This window comes from Malurus melanocephalus, unplaced genomic scaffold (assembly GCF_030028575.1).
Source record: "Malurus melanocephalus ecotype Western Australia unplaced genomic scaffold, MMel_1.1 scaffold_5, whole genome shotgun sequence".
Lineage (NCBI taxonomy): Eukaryota > Metazoa > Chordata > Aves > Passeriformes > Maluridae > Malurus > Malurus melanocephalus.
The window spans coordinates 4,709,557-4,728,951 of NW_026623237.1; the positions used below are offsets into that span (position 1 = coordinate 4,709,557).

Sequence of the window (19,395 nt, forward strand, 5' to 3'; positions counted from 1 at the left end):
AGTGACAGAACAGAGGGGTTTCCATGCTTAGACAGATGGTGAAACACTGTTCTCAAGATTTGCCTTTATCGATGGTCCTGGSACTTTTTGTTTTTCTTGCAGGACTTGTAAGTACTAAGCTGCTGCAGCCTAAGAGCAAGAACAGCTGGCAGGTGTCACCAGGGAGTTTCTCCCTGAATTCAGTAGCTCCTTTTGAGGGAGCTCATTTGTTGCTTTTTACTAGTAGGGAGGATGCTGAAAGGTTTCTTTTTCTGGCGCTCTTGAGCTACTGAAATAATTGGTTCATTAGTAACTAAGGAACAGAAGCATTTACCGGAAAAGCTCCTAGAAGCTGACTTCCCTCTGAAAGATAAGTTGTTTTGATCCTGTTTGKTTTTTTTCTGGAGGGTGAGGAATTTGTACAGTGATCCATCCGCTGACGAAGTAYATTGTAAAATGTAAGTTGGGAAGCGTAATTTATACTATATCATCTGATCACTCAAGCAGCCCTACAGAAGGGACTGAGAGTAATGAATTTATCTCAGAGGTTCACTTAGTGTTGCATAATGTCAAATGACTACATTAAACTCRATACTGGGCAACGTAATGTGGGAAGAGAATGTGAAAAATACAGAAACCTAGGGAATGTCAATCCTAAAGTAGGATCTAATTTATGATCACTGGAAAAGGGTACCTTTAATGATACTTCTTTTGAACTATCTGTAGTAGAGACAGCACTGTATTTTTTGATGTGCCTTCTCTTCCTTTGGCATAGCTTCAGTACTTAAAGGAGAGTAACTGGACTGTGAGATGTTGCCCATAATGGATTTAGATTAACTTACTACACAGAAGTTGAACTAAGTAGTTATAAAATTGGGAATATCATCACTTTGGGAGAGCAGGGGTGGAACAATAAGGCCGTCTCCCACACTAACACACTTCCAGAACATCTTTTGGTCTTCAAAAAGCATTGTATTTGAAGGACTGATCCTCAACAGGATTGTTTTGTCACGGCATCAACAGTGTGTCAAAGGACTCTGTTAATACCAAGTTCAGTATTGGCTGTTTTAGCTTAGTGTTGAGTTTGGTTTTGTTGGTTTTTTGGTTTTTTTATGTTTTTTGGTTGGTTTTTTTTTTTTCCAACAGTTAAGGAAACATCTGTTCTTACAAACAAGTAGTTGGAGCAGCAATGTTTGTAGGACTTTCTGACAAGTTTGTAGCAACTCTAGAGAAATTGGATCTTGACTGATGGGTTTGGGGAGATAGTGATAGCATCCTTCCAGTCATATGCTTTCATATTTACTTCAAGTTAGGATTGGAGCAATGTGATGATGAGTTTCAGGGGGAGATAAACTTGTTCTGTAAACAGCTAGTGCTGTTGCWGAGTTGTGCTGTGCTACAGCCTCTATTTTTAAATTTCTGCTCCCAGAGTGCTGTTGTGGTAAGCTGAAGCATCTTGTTTGATGGGAAAGCAGTTTCAGGAGGACAACTGTAYTTAATCCCCAAACAAATGAATTCATTTAAGTTTGAAACCTGGAAATCATTGTTCCTTTGACATCTCAATAAATGTAAATTTATGTTGGATCCTAGCAAGTTTTTGTGGGGTAGTAGTGTTGTGTTCTGCCCCATTTGAGTTGTGATTTGGGGACAAAACTCTAAATTCAAGCTATGTAAATATCCATGCTATGTAAATAAACATGTTAGGTGACCACTGTGTTGGCTTTTACTCACAGAATCTGCTAGATTGGAAGGGACCCACRATGATCATTGAGTCCAGCTCCTGGCCTTGCACTTCACTGCCCCAGGAGTCCCACCATGTGCCCAAGAGCATTGTCCAAATGCTTCTTGAATTCTCTCAGGCTGGTGCAGTGACAACTTCCCTGGAAAGCCTGTTCCAGTGCTCAGCCCCTCTCTGGGTGAAGAACCTTCTCCTAATATCCAATGTAAATCTCCCTTGACACAACTTCAGGACATTACCTCGGTCTTGCCACTGGTCAGAACAGAGAAGAGATCAGTGCCTGCCCCGCCTCTTCCCCTCATGAGGACTATCTCTAATAGTTTAATTTCTTTCTTACATCACGGTGGCCTAAACTGCGCACAATATTTGAGCTGAGGCTGCAGCAGTAAATCAGTTTTCCTTTTATGACAAAGTAACCTGTTTAGTTGATCACGGGAGGTCAGCTAGTGTATTTCTTTTGGATTTCAGTAAAGCTTTTGATCCTGTCTCTCAGATCTTTCTGGACAAAATGTTCAGGACATAGTTGGATAAGCACATCCTACAATGGGTGAGCACGTGGCTCACARATTGGGCACAAAGGCTTTTGGGGAATGGGGTGGCATCAGACTRGAGACCTGCCACTTGAGGCAGGTGCCTCAAGTGCTCTTCAACATCTTCATAAAMAACTTGGATGCAGGACTGGAAGGGATGCTAAGGAAGCCTGTAGTTGATACAAACTTGGGAGGAGATRTTGACTTCCCTGAAGTAAGGGAGGCTCTGCAGAGATACCTCGACAGATCAGAGGACTTGGCAATCATCAGCCATATGAAGTTCAACAAGGGAAAGTGCCAAATTCTGCACCTGGAATAGGGCAACCCTGGATGTAGGGATAGACTGGGGAATGAGATGCTGGAAAGCAGAGCCATGGAAAGGGATCTGGGGGTTCTGGTCGATGGCAAGTTGAACRTGAGGCAGCAGTGCCCGAGCAGCTAGGAGGGCCATCTGTGTCTTGTGGGGCACTACAGTGTCACCAGGTGGGCAAGGGAGRGGATTGTCCCACTCTGCTCTGGTTTGTTGATGCAGACCTATAGCCTCTGTTACATAACTGATAATTTAATAAGATCTGTATTTTACCAAAAAGAACAGTACAAGTCATAACAAGCATCAGGCTGGTAATGTGTATTCTTCACCTATCTTGAGAGACTTAGTTGCTGTGCTGATCCTGAGCAGAATAGCCTTGAAATATTGTGTTGCATTGGGCTTTTCAAAAAGGGCAGTGAAATTTAAAAGTAACTCACTAGTGCTTCTGATCTAAAGGATAGTAAATATAATCTGAATCCTCCTCTCATGAGGTAGATACGCCRGCATTACTATCCAAGGGAAGAATACCAAGGCCGTCGTACATTGAACAAACTGTTGTTCAATGCCATGTTGCTAATCTTCTGCTTTTGAAGATTAAAATTAGCAATTGGGAGGTCCCAGTGGTTGTAACATTACATGCGAGCCTTTAGCGSCAAGGCAAAGTCTTGCTTGTTATCCTGAAATACTAAAAACATGAAGAAGCTGTGGCATAAGTATTCCTGTTTAAAAACAAGCAAAGATGAAAGAAATGCAAACTTAAGGAGGAATTTCTCATTCTGTTGCATGTGYGACCTTTTATGGGGTGGTGGGAGAAGAGAGAAGAGGGTAATCCCAGGAGTCACCAGTTGCCTCTGTAGCTCTTGGAAACTCTCCTTTCCACTTTAATGCCATTTCGTCGTGTATTTTGACTGGAGGTATATACCCTGTGTGCTCGGATTCACTGCATTAGAATATCGCTTTTGTGGCATTGATCACCTTGGATCTGTGTGGATGCTGGTTTTTGTTTCAGCAAGAATAGTTGCAAAGATGTTGAAAAGTGATTAAAATGCTTCCTTTAAAGTTGGGCCTRTGAAGACAAATGATGGCTATAGAAAGGGGCTTTCCTAGGAAGGATTTGTAAGGAATTCTGTCTTCAGACTGTTGAATGTATCAATTTAGAGTGTGCTCACTGGAGATTAATTGCACTTAATTAATTGTGTACATACACTGAGAGGCTCCCAGTCTTTGTCCTCGTGCCTGTCCTAATTTTTCTGCATTTGTTTCATGCTCCTTAGGCTGCACTATCCCTTACTTCCTTAATATCTTTCATCATTCATGCCTCTTGACTTCTCCACCTTAACCAGTCAGCCGTGCTTCCATCTTCTCCTTCACTATTCTACTGTGATATATTTTCACCTCAGCAAAACTGCTGTTTTTCCTCCCATGGTTGAATATAAAAGCAAAAAAACTCCAAAGTAAACCCGCAACTACATGCTTTCAGTAATGAAAACGTAGTTCTGAGCTTAGCAAAGCTATACATTCTCTGTTTGCTCCAAATTTTAGGTACTGACCCAGAAACCTTGGCCTTGTATATGCTCATTTAATGCTTTGTGACAGAAAGAATTAAGAGAGAAAATACAGCTATCTCTTACTTGAATAACTATTCACATGGTAAATCTGTGACATAGTGCAGCTTGTGATTTTTGGTCATGTGAGYCTTAAGCTCTGAAAAATAGAAATTACATGTATTAAAATCGAGTTTAAGCTAATTTTACTGCTAACCAGCCATGGTCTTTAGCTGAGCCACAGTGAACAGTTACATRGAGAGAATAAATTATGTAGTCTTAGAATTTATATTTGATTGTCTTACTACAACAAACTATAGATAATAGAAAACTGTCTGCCAAATCAGTCATCTCCACGGAAAGAACGGATCTAGTTTATTCAGTTCCTATAGTTTGCTAATTTCCTCCTTTGAGTTGTCTTCTCGCATGATGAAAGACCAGTATAAGTAGAATGTTTTTACTTTTTTCTTAAATGGTGGGATAGAGGCGTGCTTTTAAGCTGTAGTTAAAACTGGTTGTTCTTGCACTCATGAAGGCAATAGGAACCTTGATTTAGAAAAAATTACTTTAAACCTTCCTGACTCCAAAAGAGCTAGTTTTCTTAGTGTGAGCAGTTTTAGGGTATTCTCAGGATATTTTAAGAAGTAGTCTTGTTTCTAAGTGGAACTCTGTATGCATCTTTATCTTTCAATGATTTTAAAAGCTGAATTTGAATTAACTTGATGTAGTCATCAACAGGCTTGATCAATAGTTACTTTTTGGAAAGATGTGAGATATTTAATAACTYCTGTAATTTAAGAGTTCATCCTGAAAATGTTCCTTTAATTACTTTATTAGAGTGTTAACYTCGTGATGAGAGGATAGAATCTTGTCTAACTTCCAGCTTACCACCCTTGTGAAATGAAGACTTGTAAATCATTCTCTGATTCTAAAAGATACATAAACTAAAAGTCACTTTGTAAAGACTGCTTGAGTAAAATTTAAGTTTGAAAACTGTTTCCCTCCCTGTATTGCGGTCATTTTGGTGCTCAATCCTTACTCATCCTACATAGACCTGTAAATGGTATTTCAGTTTTAGTTACTGATTATCTGTTCCTCTACGCACACCTGTAGACCTAATTTAGGTGATGTTTTCTTTCCCCTTCAGGTATGCTGAGCATACATCACTATGCTACAGGTTTGTGTTTCCATAGGTACATTCAGTAGAATCAATTTGTTTTACAATAGGCAGACTTTACAGCATTTATTGGTGTAGATAAGGTGATTTAAATCAGGCAAATGAGGGCAGAGTATCCAAGATCCACAGGCTTGTGCTTGTTTTAACTTCAGGGGGAGCTAAATGAATTCTTCTAAAATGATGGCTGTGAGGCCCTAGCTACAAGTTCTAAGTTAAGTTATAGGTACTTACTCTTGAAATGCAACACAGGTATTTACTAAATGCTGTACTTTTTATCATGTGTGCAAGACCATATTGTAATTAAATGTAGTGGGTTAATTCAGGCAGAAACATGCATGTGGTGCTTGGTTTATTTCTTTTCGAACAATTTTTTAATTGGATGGATATGAAAGGACTTGTGAGCTCTGTAGTCAAAAATGCCTGTCCTCCTTTTCTTTTATAGCAAGGTGATTGCATTGGTGTCTAAATTTTAGTCATATTGGTTTCAATGCACAGCATTCAGTTTGGCTTTCCTCAAAGGCAGTAGAATTTTAAAATTACTTCTTCATTTTAAAACAGCTATTCCCATACCCTGGTTTTATTCTAGCTATCTGAAAAAAAGTACAAGAGGAAAATAAAATTAGCAATTGAAGCTGAGAGGCTAAAACTGCAAGGATTATTTACCCTCATGCTTCACTTAATAAATTGATTGACATTTAGGATTAAGTGAATTTCTTTCCACTGGGCAGCTGTAGTGTGCTGTACCATTAGCTTCATGCTGTTGATTGTGTGTCTGAGACATCCGTGGGGCTTTCTGTGGAAAAAAGTAGGATGAGTTTACCTGCATTGTTTATCAGTGACAGCCTCCTAATCCTGATATTCAAACTTGGTTCCTACAAAGAGGGAAGAGAAGGAATAATGTCTTCACTCAAATGCAGTGAATAAAGCTGGATCTCTGTGAGCCAGGTAGGACATCTATTAGAGTTTTGTGAGCAGCCAGCCTGAGTTACCTGCTCACTCTAATAACAGCTAATTCGCTTTGTCTCAGATGAAGTTTGTACATACTTTGCCTCTGTCCCCTCACTACTTGGGGTAGCTGATGGTGGAACCTGCAGCCTGCCAAAATGTGCAAAAAGGAGGTTCCTATTCTTTCTGCAGTTTCAGGAAAAATATGCAGGAAGTAGGGAAGAGTTGTTCAGGGAAGAAAAAACAAGATGGAAAAGTGTTCATCTGCATTTTGGAAGAATGCTTGGGGAATAGCTGCAGAATACAGTGAATTAAATTGTTTTCATTTATGGGAAAGCAGAAATATTGCTGTTGGAAAGAAATCCTCTACTAATAAAGAACTTACTGCTGTCTTTTCATGAGATGATAAATCACACAGCTGGGCTATGTTCAAGAAAGCAAGGCTAGCTCAGTTTAGGTTTCACTGAGCACAGCTGTTCTTGTTTCCTCGTGGTACAAATAGAAGGGATTTATTTGGTTAAAATCAGGCAAATATATAGCATAATCTTTGTGATAAGCAGTGCTGTTCTGCCTTTTTGTAGTCATTTTCACACTGACCTACTCATTCTACATGAAAAACCCTACAGTTTAAATTTCTGCAGTGTCTGAGACTCATGATTTCTCTTCCAGAGTTCAGATGGGTCCCTCTCTGAGGTTATGCAGAAATGGAAGGAGTATCAGCTCCAGTGCCAGAAATACTTGTATGAGACACCCCCCATTGTGGCAGGTAAGCTGGTTTGGTAGGGACAGGAAGTACTGATTTTTAAAATGCATGATAAAGGTAGCAAGGGAGTGATCATGAACTTGAAAATACTTCTTTCTGGTCCATTGCTTGCTTCTTTATCCCATTTGCTCCTGCRTGCTCTCTGTGGGACTCTTCCCTCTGCTGGGGGAAGCATTTTATGGAGCAATTACATTGTAAAGATATTTGTCCTTGGGTCCAGAGTTGTTATGCAGTGGCAAGTAGTAGCTGTACCATATCAAACAGCTGCTAATGTAATAGCCCTGAAACTTTTTTAAGGGTCAAGGTGCTAGGAAATTTGGGACCACGTTGAACTAGGAGTTTGTGGGTTGTAAAGTTTGAATATAAATTCAACTTTATAAAGTATAAATTATTTTGAGCAGAGTAAAATGCTGAAATGGCTTGGGAAAAAAAAAACCACAAAAAAACAAGTGACTTACAGAAAATGAGAATGTAGCTTGTCTTTAGTGTTTGAGCTGCTGTAATGTGCTGAGAGCATCTGTGATGTGCCAGCATTGTGGTGTTTGGAGGACAATGGTGACTTGTCAGTGATGCTCACAATTGGACATCATGCAGCCTCTCCTCTGCTTCAGTGCTTTTGTGACACACTGAAGAAAGATACGATGGGTCTAAAGTTGTGCCTGTGAAGAATTATTTCAAAACTGTTAATATTCCTTGTCTTAACTACATTATTATGTCARAGTGAGAGCAGTAGCTGATGACAGTGGCAGGGACACATTCATCTCCCTCTGCTGCATTGTTCTGTTATGCAGTTGAGTGCTGCCCTCTAAGAATGATAGTTTAATGGATCTAAAGTATTCTCATGTTGATTAAGCTGTAATGCAAAGTTATGGTTTTGTGTAGTATTTCATTGGTGGACCTATATGTTAGGGTACACTTTTCAACTACATGACTTTGAATCATTCTGAGGAATTATTATCTTTAGTGTTCATAGGAAAAAATAYTTAAAATTAAACTGAGACAGGTAGAGGTGTAAAAAGGAAAAGATAGGTAAACGAATATAGGAAAAGATAGGTAATCCATTACTTTCTTGTCTATTGATGCAGCACAAGCCCTTAATCTGTTTCTTAATTCCTCCCTGAAACAACAGTTTCCTGTGTAGAGACAAACTCTGGGATAAATAAATGTCATTCAATTCCACATTAAAGCTTAAATGTATGTGTCTGTATTTTCTTTTATATTCTTCTCTTAGTCTTTTCCTTCTTGCAGTATTATTACAAGACAGTGGCATGATTGTCCCTTCTATCTCTGCAGAAGGCAAATTCTGCAACAGAACRTTTGATGATTATGCCTGCTGGCCAGATGGACTGCCTGGCACCTACGTGAATGTCAGCTGCCCCTGGTACCTTCCCTGGGCTAATGCAGGTAAGAGACTTTCCTTATAGGCACAACTTTAAACCAATCCTATTTTCCTTGCACAGTCTTAGCAAGGATTAACTTAGCYTAAATGGCTGTGAGTGCGGTCAGTTCTGTGTAACATAAAAGTAGGGATGGGTATTATTGTGAAACATTCTTTATCTCTTTTAGCAGGAGGAGGTGAAATGAGAGAACAGACTTCTTAAAGGTTGCATTTGGTTTGGATATTTTTTTTCTCTCATCTGGTTTTGCTGCTTGGATAGTGGTGACTATTAATAGCTTAGCTCTTTGTGCTTGCTGAAGGCTATCTAATGATGATAATGGCCTAGTTGGAAAACTGAGATWAAAGTTAAAAAGCTAACTGATACATCATCCTGTAGAAGATACAGACAAAAAAGTCTAAAGTGAAAATCATGTGCAGCTTCCTGAGATAAACTTATTTTTCAGAATGCTGTGAGACAAATGCATTTTCAGTGGTTTCATAGATTTTCTGTGAAGGACTGAATGTCATCTTTAGATTCTACACTGTTATGTGGATTTACACTTGAAGGCAAGGTGTATTAGATCACTTTGTCTAGTGTTCTGTCTTTCAAACCAGTGTCGTGTACAGCTTGTTCTTTGCAAAGACCTTTCCATGCTTCGAAGTCTAAATGGAACGGCTTATTAGCCAGCTACGGTGGTGTGGAGAATTGGCTTTGGCCTCTGTTAAAGGACAGAGGATATTAGTTAGTGAGGATATATAATTCTGATTGATGGGTGCAAAGTGTATTGTTTAAGTGTGGAGAACATACTATGAGTGTTGATATGAAGGAATATCAGGAATGACAAAGGAAAGGGATGAGATGGTCAGAGATTATACAATACATTTAAGTAATTGGGACCTGGGCATAATAAAAATAGCATGAAATARGGGGTGGAGATGATATTGGGTCTGGCTGGGTTGGAGGCAGATTCTTCACAACAGCCCCTCTGGTGCTGTCGTTCATGTTGGATGCGTTTATAATGCACCCGTGGCTGTTGCAGAACAGCACTTGYCCAGCATTAAAACACTCACTTCAAGTCCTGCCTGAGGCTGGCAAGGCTGGAGGTCTACAGAAGGCTGGGAGGTGACATAACTAGAACAGCTGATCTGCTCTGATCAAAGTGATATTACTGCTATATGMTTTTGTGGTTGGTGATAAAAGCTCAGGGAAGGGAGGAAGAAGTGGGTAGAGGCATTCATTATGGTGTTTATGTTCCTGAATAGTGGTTATACTTGCTGAGGCCCTGCTTTCCAAGAAGTGGCTGGATGTCTGCTTGCTAATGGGAAGCAATAAAGAAGAATAAATTCCTTATTTTGCTTTACTTGCATGTGCAACTTATGCTTTCCTTACTAAACTGTCATTGTCTTGAAGGGTTGGTGGTTTGTGTAGGGGGAAGTCCCCAAACTTAAATCAAAATGTCACCACAACACTGATAAAAGTTAAAAATTTGAGCGCGCAATAATACTACACCCGTTAGTCCTTCACCACTTTACCATTACAAAGGATTCCCCATAGCTATTCCCCTCTGTGGGAACATCCAGTCCCAGTTTTTCCCACTATTTATCCTGGTTATCTTGACCAACAAGATTTTACAWTTTACTTTTTCTCCCCCTCCTATTGAGGAGGGAGAGTAGCTGAGTGGGTATTTGGCAGCCAACCAGTCAGCTGACCTCATCCACCATGGAATCCTAGGGAGTGTGAAGAAGTCTGTGACCTGGCGCCTGCAGCATCTCCTCACCTCTATCTTCTCTGATTTTAGTAGTGTTCACTGGGCTGCTTCTCCCACTTTTCACCTATCACTGCCAGGCAGTGTTCGGCCCTTTCTTGTGTACGTTTTCACTGAGGTGCCATGGTCTGATTGACAAGGTGGTGTTAGGTTGAAAGCTGGATCTATGATCTAAAAGGTCTTTCCCAACCAAGTTAATTCTGTGATTCTGTGATCTTGGCTGAGGGACTCAGCTGTGCCCTGCAGTGGGTCTTTGGAACCAGTTGTGCCCAGTACATGACAGCTCCAGCCTCTCCTTGCAGAGATTACCTCTTCAGCGTTGCCTGCTTTCCTAAGGTWCCTCAGAAGTCAAAATGCTGTTTGCTAATCCTCCTCAGATTATTAAAGATTTTATGTTTTTAGAATGGATAAACAAGCTTTTACAAATGTATGAAATTAATATTTACCTCATAATTAACATAAAATGATTGGATACTGCAGAWTTTTTTCCCATAGTGCTCTTCTTTCTGGATATCTACAACTCTTCAAGGAGTTTAACTTCTTTCTCCTAGACCTTTTACTTTTAGTCTTTAAGACCCTGGACAGAGTTATTTGACTTCCAAATGCTCCTGAAACCACTGCTGCAACAAGCCAAGGTTTAACACAATACTGCAGATTAATAAATTATTGGAATGTGCAGTATCTTTCATACTATTGGAAATAAGTTTTTTWAAAAATTAATTATCCTGAAAACAATGTTTGTTACAGTGAAAAGAAGAGCAGCATTCTGTAAACTCCTTGCTCGAGAGAATTGCAAAATACCTCAGAAAATCATTAATCCTCTGGATGTGTTCCTTCGTTGAGCAAATTGTGCGTATATCTCAACCTCTGCTTTGTCAGGGAGGAATAAGAATGGAACAAGGGGTCCTTTCATTGTCCAATATAAAACAAGAGGTTTGTATCAGTGCCAGGTATGCARTTTAGGAGTCTGAATTACCATGACCTGGTAGTATTCTGTGACATCTTGTGGAGAACTTCACTTGTTCAAAGTGAATRCTAATCAGCTGCCGTGATGAAGAGRTAACGTCTTTATAATAGAAGGTCTAGAGCAATAGGAAATTGAACTCCCTGTGATTTAGAGTGGTCACTAAGGCATGTTTATTACTTGTTCTTGTTTCGCCCCCTACTTGAAACTTGGAATAGGTTCTAGCACTGTAGGACTTCCATCTCATCACCTACTGGAAATGGAGAGGGGGAAAAAATGTGATGTTTTTTGGGAAATGCCTTCAAAACATGCTCAGGGAAGGCCATCATTAAATACAAAGGGCTTCAGCCAAGTCTTCATTTAAGTCTTCATTTAAGACTGCTGCACTTTTAAGACTCCTTGATTAGGAGTCAAGTTTTCAGGTTTGTAGAAAACTTGCTTTGGTATACCCTCAGAAGTCCCATGGGAATTGAGTCATTTGGAGCTGAATGCTGCTTATGGTGGGGTATGAAATGGTGGAAGCATTGAGTGTGAGCCTCATCATGACTTGATCACTTCTGTATAAAAATGTAGAAGAACTGGAAGCAGGGAACCAGTAAGCATACAGAGACACTGACCATTCGAGGATAGCACTGGGAAAGCCATAAGCCATCTGGAATCTGACAAGTGATATGAAGAGCAACAAAAAGGGCTTCTAAACAGATAGTGGGAAAAAATTTGGATCCACTGCTGAGTGGGGCAGGAGAATCTTTGGCAAAGGATGGAGAAATGAGTGAAGTATTCACTGCTTTCTTCATCACAGCCTTTACTGTTAAAACTCACCTTCAGCAATCCCAGGCCACTGAGATCTGTGGTCAAGTCAGGAGCAGTGAAGACTTACTGGATGAGGATCAGAATATGGAAGACTTTAACAGGTTATACAAAAGTCCACAGCAATTGGTAGGATGTACTAGCAAGTGCTGAATGAGCTGATTAATGCCTGTGTGAAGTCACTCTTGATTATCTTTGAAAGGTCATGGCAATTGAGGGAGATTCCTGCAGTTCGTCCACCGCTCTTCAAGAAGCACACAGAGGCAAATCTGGGGAATTACAGATGATTTGCCTTCTGTCAGTCCCCAGGGAAGTAATGAAACAAATAATCCTGGAAACTGTTTACAAGCACATAAAAGACAAGAAGGTGATTAGGAGTCGTCAGCATGGGTTTATGAAGGTAAAATCATGCACGATGAAACTGATAAGATGACTAACCTGGTGGCTAAGGGAAGAACAATGGATGTGTTTGTCCTGATCTTGGAAAGACTTCCAACACAGGCTCCCATAATATCCTCCTTAACAAACTGATGAAGTGGGATTAGACAAAAGGCTGAAAAAATGGACTGACAGGAGTCCTGTGAGGTTCTGCCCCTGRAGAGGAATAGTCACGTATATCAGTACTAACTGGATGGAAAGCAGCTTTGCAGAAAAGGCTCTGGAGGTACTGGTGAGCACCAAGCTCATCAGGGATAGCAATGTTCCCTTGAGGCAAAGGACACCAGTGGCACATTTCTGGGGTTGTATTAGGAAAAGCATGATTGGCATCATCAAGGATGATCCTTCCTCCCTACTCTATGGGGTGTGACATATCTGGAGTGCTTTTTCAGTTCTGGATTCCCCAGTATGAGAGACCATACTTCAGCAAGTCCAGGAAATGATGGTGAAGTTTAATAWGGGATGGGAGTGTCTCTTATGAGGTGAGACTGAGAAAGCTGGTATTTTTCAGCCTGGAGGAGAGAAAGCCTCAGGGGAAATCTTAYCAATGTGTATGCTCACAAATTGAAATAAAGAAAATTTCCTTAAAACTTAATTATTTTACCGTGAGATTGTTCAAATGCCTAGAACAAGTGACCAAGAGAGGTTTTGGAGTCTCTTTCCTTGAAGAAAATGGTCATAGCCTGAATAGACATGATCTGAGCAACGTGCCCAAGTTCTTAGTTGTATTAGGAAATCTCCAGAGTCTCACTGCAGCATTGACTGTTTTGTGTTCTCTGTTTCTGTGGCGGCTTCTGCATCCCGGTCTGTATTGTGGACACGGTTCAGTGGTAGCGCTTTCTCAGGACTATGAATTGCTCATTTATCCCAGGGTACAAGTGCTGCTGCAGGGAGATGGGAATCTGTTCATTGAGAAACTTGGGAGTTAAGCTGGTGTTCTGTGCTGTATGCCTTCTGACTTGTGTGATTACAGAAACTCAAGACCAGCCTTCTGCAAGACAAATCCATGGAGSATGGACCTGCAGGTCTTTTGTGCTAAGAAATATGTACATTTTCAAGTTTTTTTTCCCTAGAGGATGAGTTGCCTTGTGATTCTAAGATTCATCTTTAGCACTTTTTGGAAATGCTGCTTGGAAAGGCAGGCTATAAAGTATAGTAGAGAGAATCAATACTGTCCCACTCGTGTCAGATCTCTTTAGAAACGCTGAGRCTGAGACTTCTTTTTGTTGTGTTACCTGGTGGGTGTGTCAGCATCCCTGAAAGAGTCAGTGTTGGCATGCTGTCTGCAAGGATGGTCTCTGTTAATGATAATTGAGTAGATGAAAGATCACAACATGAAAGCAAGATTTTATGCTTGAAACCATGTATTCCTGTATTCCCACAGACTTTTTTTTTTTTTTTGTGATAGGCAAGTAAATGAAACCTAAATTGTCGAGGATTTTTTTTTTGTTAGAGCTTGCACTGAAATATTGGGTGCTCATTTGTGGGTGCACTTTTGAGATGTGCCCTGAAGTTGGGTTATTTTATCTTTCTTTACTGGCACTGCAGTGCTGTCTTTTTTTCATCTGTAGTTATACAGCAAATTAAATTGGAGTTTCATCTAACTGAAATGTGGGGGTTTCTCCTCATTCCTCTGAGTCTTTTTTTTTCCTTCTCCCATGTAGATCAGTTTCCTGATTGGTGCAATTGCAGCTGTATTGGTCATTACATTATTTTCTTAACAGAAAATAATGAAATAAGAATATTATGAAAATCTGGATAATCAGTATCACACTAAAACCAAAGTAGCTGAGGTTTAGAGTAGCCTCTTCTTCAGTGCATGTTAAATCATTGTTGCTGGTATGAGAAATAGTTGGCTGATGTGTCTCACAGCATAGTGCAGGAGTTTGGTATTATAGCAGATGAGGAGCTCAGACACTGCTGGGCTATAACTACATGGCAGGAGTTCATGAAGTCATCTGCGTCCCTTGAGTGCCGTATAAAATAGCCTTGTGCATGTAGCGAGGAAGCTCTTGCTTCTTGACAGCAAGAAGCAGGTTCATTGGGGCAAATGGAAAGTGGAAGGGAATCTAATTTGGTCAAATAAAGTATTTTGTTCAGGGCTCTGTAGTGAGATTCTTGAATCTTCTGTTTGGGTAGATTTCTTTGTTTTCAAGTATTATTTTGAAATGCTTTGAAAATACTAAGTCAAATGTCTAGATTATCAAAGCAAGTACATGCTTAACTATAGCATGCCTTGCAYCCCTACCCCCAAAAAACCCCAAAGTAAAGCGTTTTTTGGCCTGCTTATACATCTCTGAAAGAGCAAAATACAGAAGTGTCTCAAATCTGTATGAGCTATTTCTCTCTAGCTCTGTTTGGCTTTTATTTGTTATGCAACTCCCCCTGTGGGCAGGTCTTTGTGAGGAGATGCTGAAGTGGCAGAAGAGAGGTTATTGTTAAATTAATTTGTTCTGCAGAGTTACCAGTACAGAACTGGGACCACAGCCAAAGCTCATTGGAAGGCAAATTTCACATAGTTGTGGCTGACAGGGTTGAAGCTTTTGCTCCTGTAAGTGAACCATACCACTCAGGTTACGGCAGCGTTGAAGTTACACCAGCTAAACTTGGCACACCTCGCTGTCTGCACTTTAGTCAGAGAGATTATGRCAAGTTCTAGGGCTGCAGCTCTCTCCAAGTCCAATCAGTGCAGAAGCTCTGAGGGGAGCCACAGGGGCTCCTTTAAGGGACAGCGGGCACCTTGCCTCACTGTCACTGGCTGTGTGCTTTTTCTTGTTACCTTCTCATAATTGAAGGCCAGCTGCCAGTAACACCATGTGGATTTGGAAACCGTGGAGCTGCACAATTCATCTTGCAATTACGCCTCCTCTAGGGTTCTGATATTTTATTGTTTAATAGCACTAAATCCTTTTTAATTAAAAAACCTTCCAGAGGTACTAGTTTCAGATGAGAGTTATGTGAACAGTAGCCACATCAGTTGCTCCTATATGGACTGRGCTACACCAAGSCTGGCTGCAGACTTACATGAACATRGATGTGGCTGTTACTCAGATCTCCRCTCAGAAYCTGAAATCTRTRAATGCTTTTGCTTCMGCTTAGGACCTGTCTCTGGTTTGGAGGGGTGTGACACCCGAATTAGCTGTCTGTATCTGTATTGGTATCTTGCTATGGCACYGTAGTGAATTTTGAAGCAACCCCTGATTGTGCTGCTTGCTGTGACTGATTTARTTTGAGCAGTTTTTGTGTCTGTTTCTTTGGAGGAAACTAAGCCAGAAGCTGTGCCTCAGTAGTGCATTGGATTTTTTCAKTCCTGGGTGGAGGCATAAGACCTCATGATTTGTCTGTACTACTGTGAAGTCTTCCAGTAYAGCCATACACAGGCCTTTGGAGGACTTTTGAACTACCAAGCTCCCATTAAATAGTAGTGTTTCTTGTGCCAGGTAGAGGGCCAGATGGCTTGTATACCTTAACTGATGTTGTCCATGAGGCCTCAGTGCCTTGTTAATTCCCTATGCTCTCTAAATCCACCTTTATCTCAATTTGAAATCCTTTTCTTCATTTAACTAACTTCTGTTGTCATTCACCTYTGCTTGAATCACTTGTCTCCCATAATTCACTTTATCTGTATTATCCTCTCTTTATTATRTTATGTGTTGCAATGGTGACACTTGCTCCTTTGTTCCCCCAGATCATCAGGCAAAGCACAGCCTGGTGGACCCCTGGAAACATCACTGGTTTCACTGTTTCTGTGATGTGAGAGACCCGAGAGTCGCTCTGGTGGCAGAATACCCACCAGTAAYACCAAATGACCTCTGATAGCAGCCTTGTGACTTCCTCTGGCTGCTAGAGATGCAGTCAGTCTGATTAAATCATGGAGATACCTGGTACCACAGCTGTACTTCACACAACAATTTKGCCCAGTCACTCATGAGTTGARCTTCACGTGKGGTKTGGTTATGCAGAATCAGAGATAGAYTGGGTTACAGCTCCAGAGTACCTTCGGCTGCAAAGATACAGCTAGGTCATTTCTCATTCTCATTTCCCCCTCCTGTAATCTACATTTGAGTCCCTCTTTCCAGCACTTGCCATTTTCTCTCTGGTGGCAGAACTTCTTTTCCTGATATGTCTTTAGGTAGGTGTGGGCTTTACATGAGGCTTTGGGTGGAAGTTGGATATTACCTTGAAACTCCCAAGTGCCAGAAGTTAGCAGTTACCATGAGGATTTTATGCTTTTTTGAAGCATTTTCCCAAGGTTTATGAGATACAGACAAACCTTGCAGTGTAGCAGAGGTGATGGCAATTGTCTACACAATCCCCACTCAGCATTAGTGTCTAGTGTCTTAGTTTTGGCTGTTGTTTAAATGATGAACTAATATCTTCCTTCCTGTGTGTTGCCTTTCTTTTCCCAAAAGCTGTAATTATGCGYACATAGTTGTACAACTGTAATGGTATCATGTACAGCAATATTTCAGATGCTATTTCCGTCTAGACAGACAGGAAAATCAAAAGTGTTTAAATGAATCCACCTGATCCCAAACAAAATCCATCTGTGATTGTTGTGTCCACCGAGGAGAAGGGCTGAGAAAGGAAACAGAACCTTGTGTTTGTCAAGGTGTTGCCATGAGTGCTTTGGGTCTGTGCCTGCCATACCATGACCCAGGTGAGGGAGAATCACAAACAGACTTCTGCCTCAGCAGGATTTTGTGTCGTTGTTGCTGGGGTGGCTGGACCGTTGGAAAAGCTTCTGCAGCTAATCTTTTCTTAAATGTTATTTAGTGTCCCACACATTCTCTCACTGTCAAACTCGGTCATTGAGGGCCGGTGTTCAAGCAGCTGCACTCCTGAGGCATCTGCTGTGCTGTGGGATTAAATCCCTGTGCTGATCCTCTTCGGTTTTCCTGAGTTTCCTATGTTTGGGCACTGTTCAAACTCAGAGGGGAAAGGGGTTTGGAGACAGAGTTCCATAGTGCCAGCAAAAAGCAAGATCAAAAAAAGGTGTGTGCTTTTGTTTGTGAGACCTCTGATGGGTTGCAGCGCTGTGGTGGTGAAGCTCTATCATTGTCTGTGCAAGGCAGACCAAAGGAAATTATGTAAGTTTCTTTCTAGAGGGGTCTATGGAAAACCCTACAGCTGAGGAAGCAGACATTTGTGTGGGATTTTTCCTTCACACTGTTTTTGAAGTTAGATGCATGGCAGGAACATTAGATTCAAGGGACCAAGTTAAACCTTGTCTACTTTAATCTCTCTCACTTTTTGTTTAATCATCCAGCTTCACAGTTTGAGATGGTCTTAAAACCAAGAAAGCAGATGGCTATGTGAGTGTGTAGTTAAAGTACCTGCTTGTCTTTTTGTGTGCAAGAAAATAAATTTCATTTGAAAGACTGGATACTTTGAAGATGATTAGAGATTTATTAAATGTCTTCCCTTCTTTGCCTTAATAAAACCAAGCTTCCAGAAAGCTCTCCATAATTCTGAAAATGGGTGTGACTTTCTTTCAGTGAAAAATATGCATTTGTTAACCCGTAAGCAATTCAAAATTTATACTCCTTGCACCAAAAGCTGTCTCCAGCTAATTGGCAATTTCAGTTTGCTTAAAGTAATAATAATAAAAAAATCTTAGTCTTTCAAGTTCACCTCTGCCTCTGTGTGTTAGTCTCCATCTGGTAGTATACCAGAGAATTCTCAAACATATGTTGCTCAGCTCAAGGGCAGATATAGGGACTGTTGGCAGAAATAATTTGCAAAATCATTAACAGATAGAGGTTATTAACATGTGTTAATTTTGGGCCATGTGGCAATGCCATTCTCAGTTTAATCAATTTTGCTTAAACAAAAGAAGTATCTTTTTAAATAAACTGCTGCTTAACTTCAGATTGAGGTAGATATAATAGAGCAGTGGTTTATGACCTTCCAGCTAGGCTGAGATGTGGCTTTCTATAGGGACAGTGAAAAGCTCTCTGCTCTGATTCCTGTCCTGTTGCAACCAAAATACCTAAGATGTGTTACAGGGACAGGAAACTTTGCATGKGGCCTGATGAAGTGCACATATGGGTGATGGGAGCATGGAGTTCATATGCCAGGTACAGTTCTGGTCACCTGTGACCTTCTAGGAAGAATAAAGGGTTTTGCATTGCTGGACATAGTATTAATACTGGATAAGATTGCTGTAGGCTATCAGCTTTTGGTGTCTGTGGGAGTTACAGCAGTTGGCTGGACTGCATGTTTTCCAGATTTTTTTTTTAGTTATAACTGTATCATGTTTTTGTTTAATTCCTTGAAATGCACTGTCAAGAATGTCAAGGCACACCTCAGAAGAGATATAGCTGAGCTTCATTCTGCAAGTGCTTGAGAAGTTTTCTTAGCTGATCTGGCCACAAATGGTGCATTTCAGGGAGAAATTAATACCATTAGACTCATCTGCAAGGAAGCTACTGGACTGCCTCTGTGCCTTGCCCGTGCTTGTCTAGCAGGTAACTAGGTACATTTGAGCTCACCATTCTGAGCCCTCCAATTRTCTTAGACATCATCCATGCTCTCATTACACACTTGCACAACTGAAGTTATTAACTGTTGGCTTTTCTGTACGAATGTRCTCTTAAACTTGAGAGGGACCTCAAGCTTTTCTTCAGGTTGCTTACACSTAAGAACTTGCAGTTTTAATTGCAGTGGTCAAGTAGTAAACTGAACTAATTAACAGTCTGAATAAACAATAGTGCTTTTGTGTGCTACAGAATTAAATGCTTGCTGAAAACAGCTAATTAACTTCTGGCTTGCTTAAATGTAGCTAATTAGTAAAATATTGATTGGTTTGGTTTTTCTCCATCTAAGTCCCAGAAGATGTGATAAGATGATGATGAATGCCTGATCTTAAAACAGATGTGGAGAGCAGCTTGCTACAAGAGCCATGTGGCTCACTTCTTCTTCCCTTTTTTGGGAATTCCTGACACTTGGCCTTGGGTGATGGGAAAAACTCCTCTCGTATCCAAASTACATGTGTCCTCTCACGTAGCAGCTATGCTTCTGGTGTGGTAGTGATCCTAAAGGTTACTTCTT

General features: G+C 40.6%; 1 protein-coding gene across 1 annotated transcript in view; it reads left to right on the forward strand.

Moving 5' to 3' along the window:
* Positions 1 to 19,395, forward strand: part of GLP1R (glucagon like peptide 1 receptor) — an 81,349-nt gene that overhangs the window by 19,040 nt on the left and 42,914 nt on the right. Inside the window, 2 exon segments of the mRNA XM_057369948.1 lie at positions 6,893 to 6,989; positions 8,280 to 8,390. Of these exon segments, the coding sequence (XP_057225931.1) occupies positions 6,893 to 6,989; positions 8,280 to 8,390 (208 nt within the window).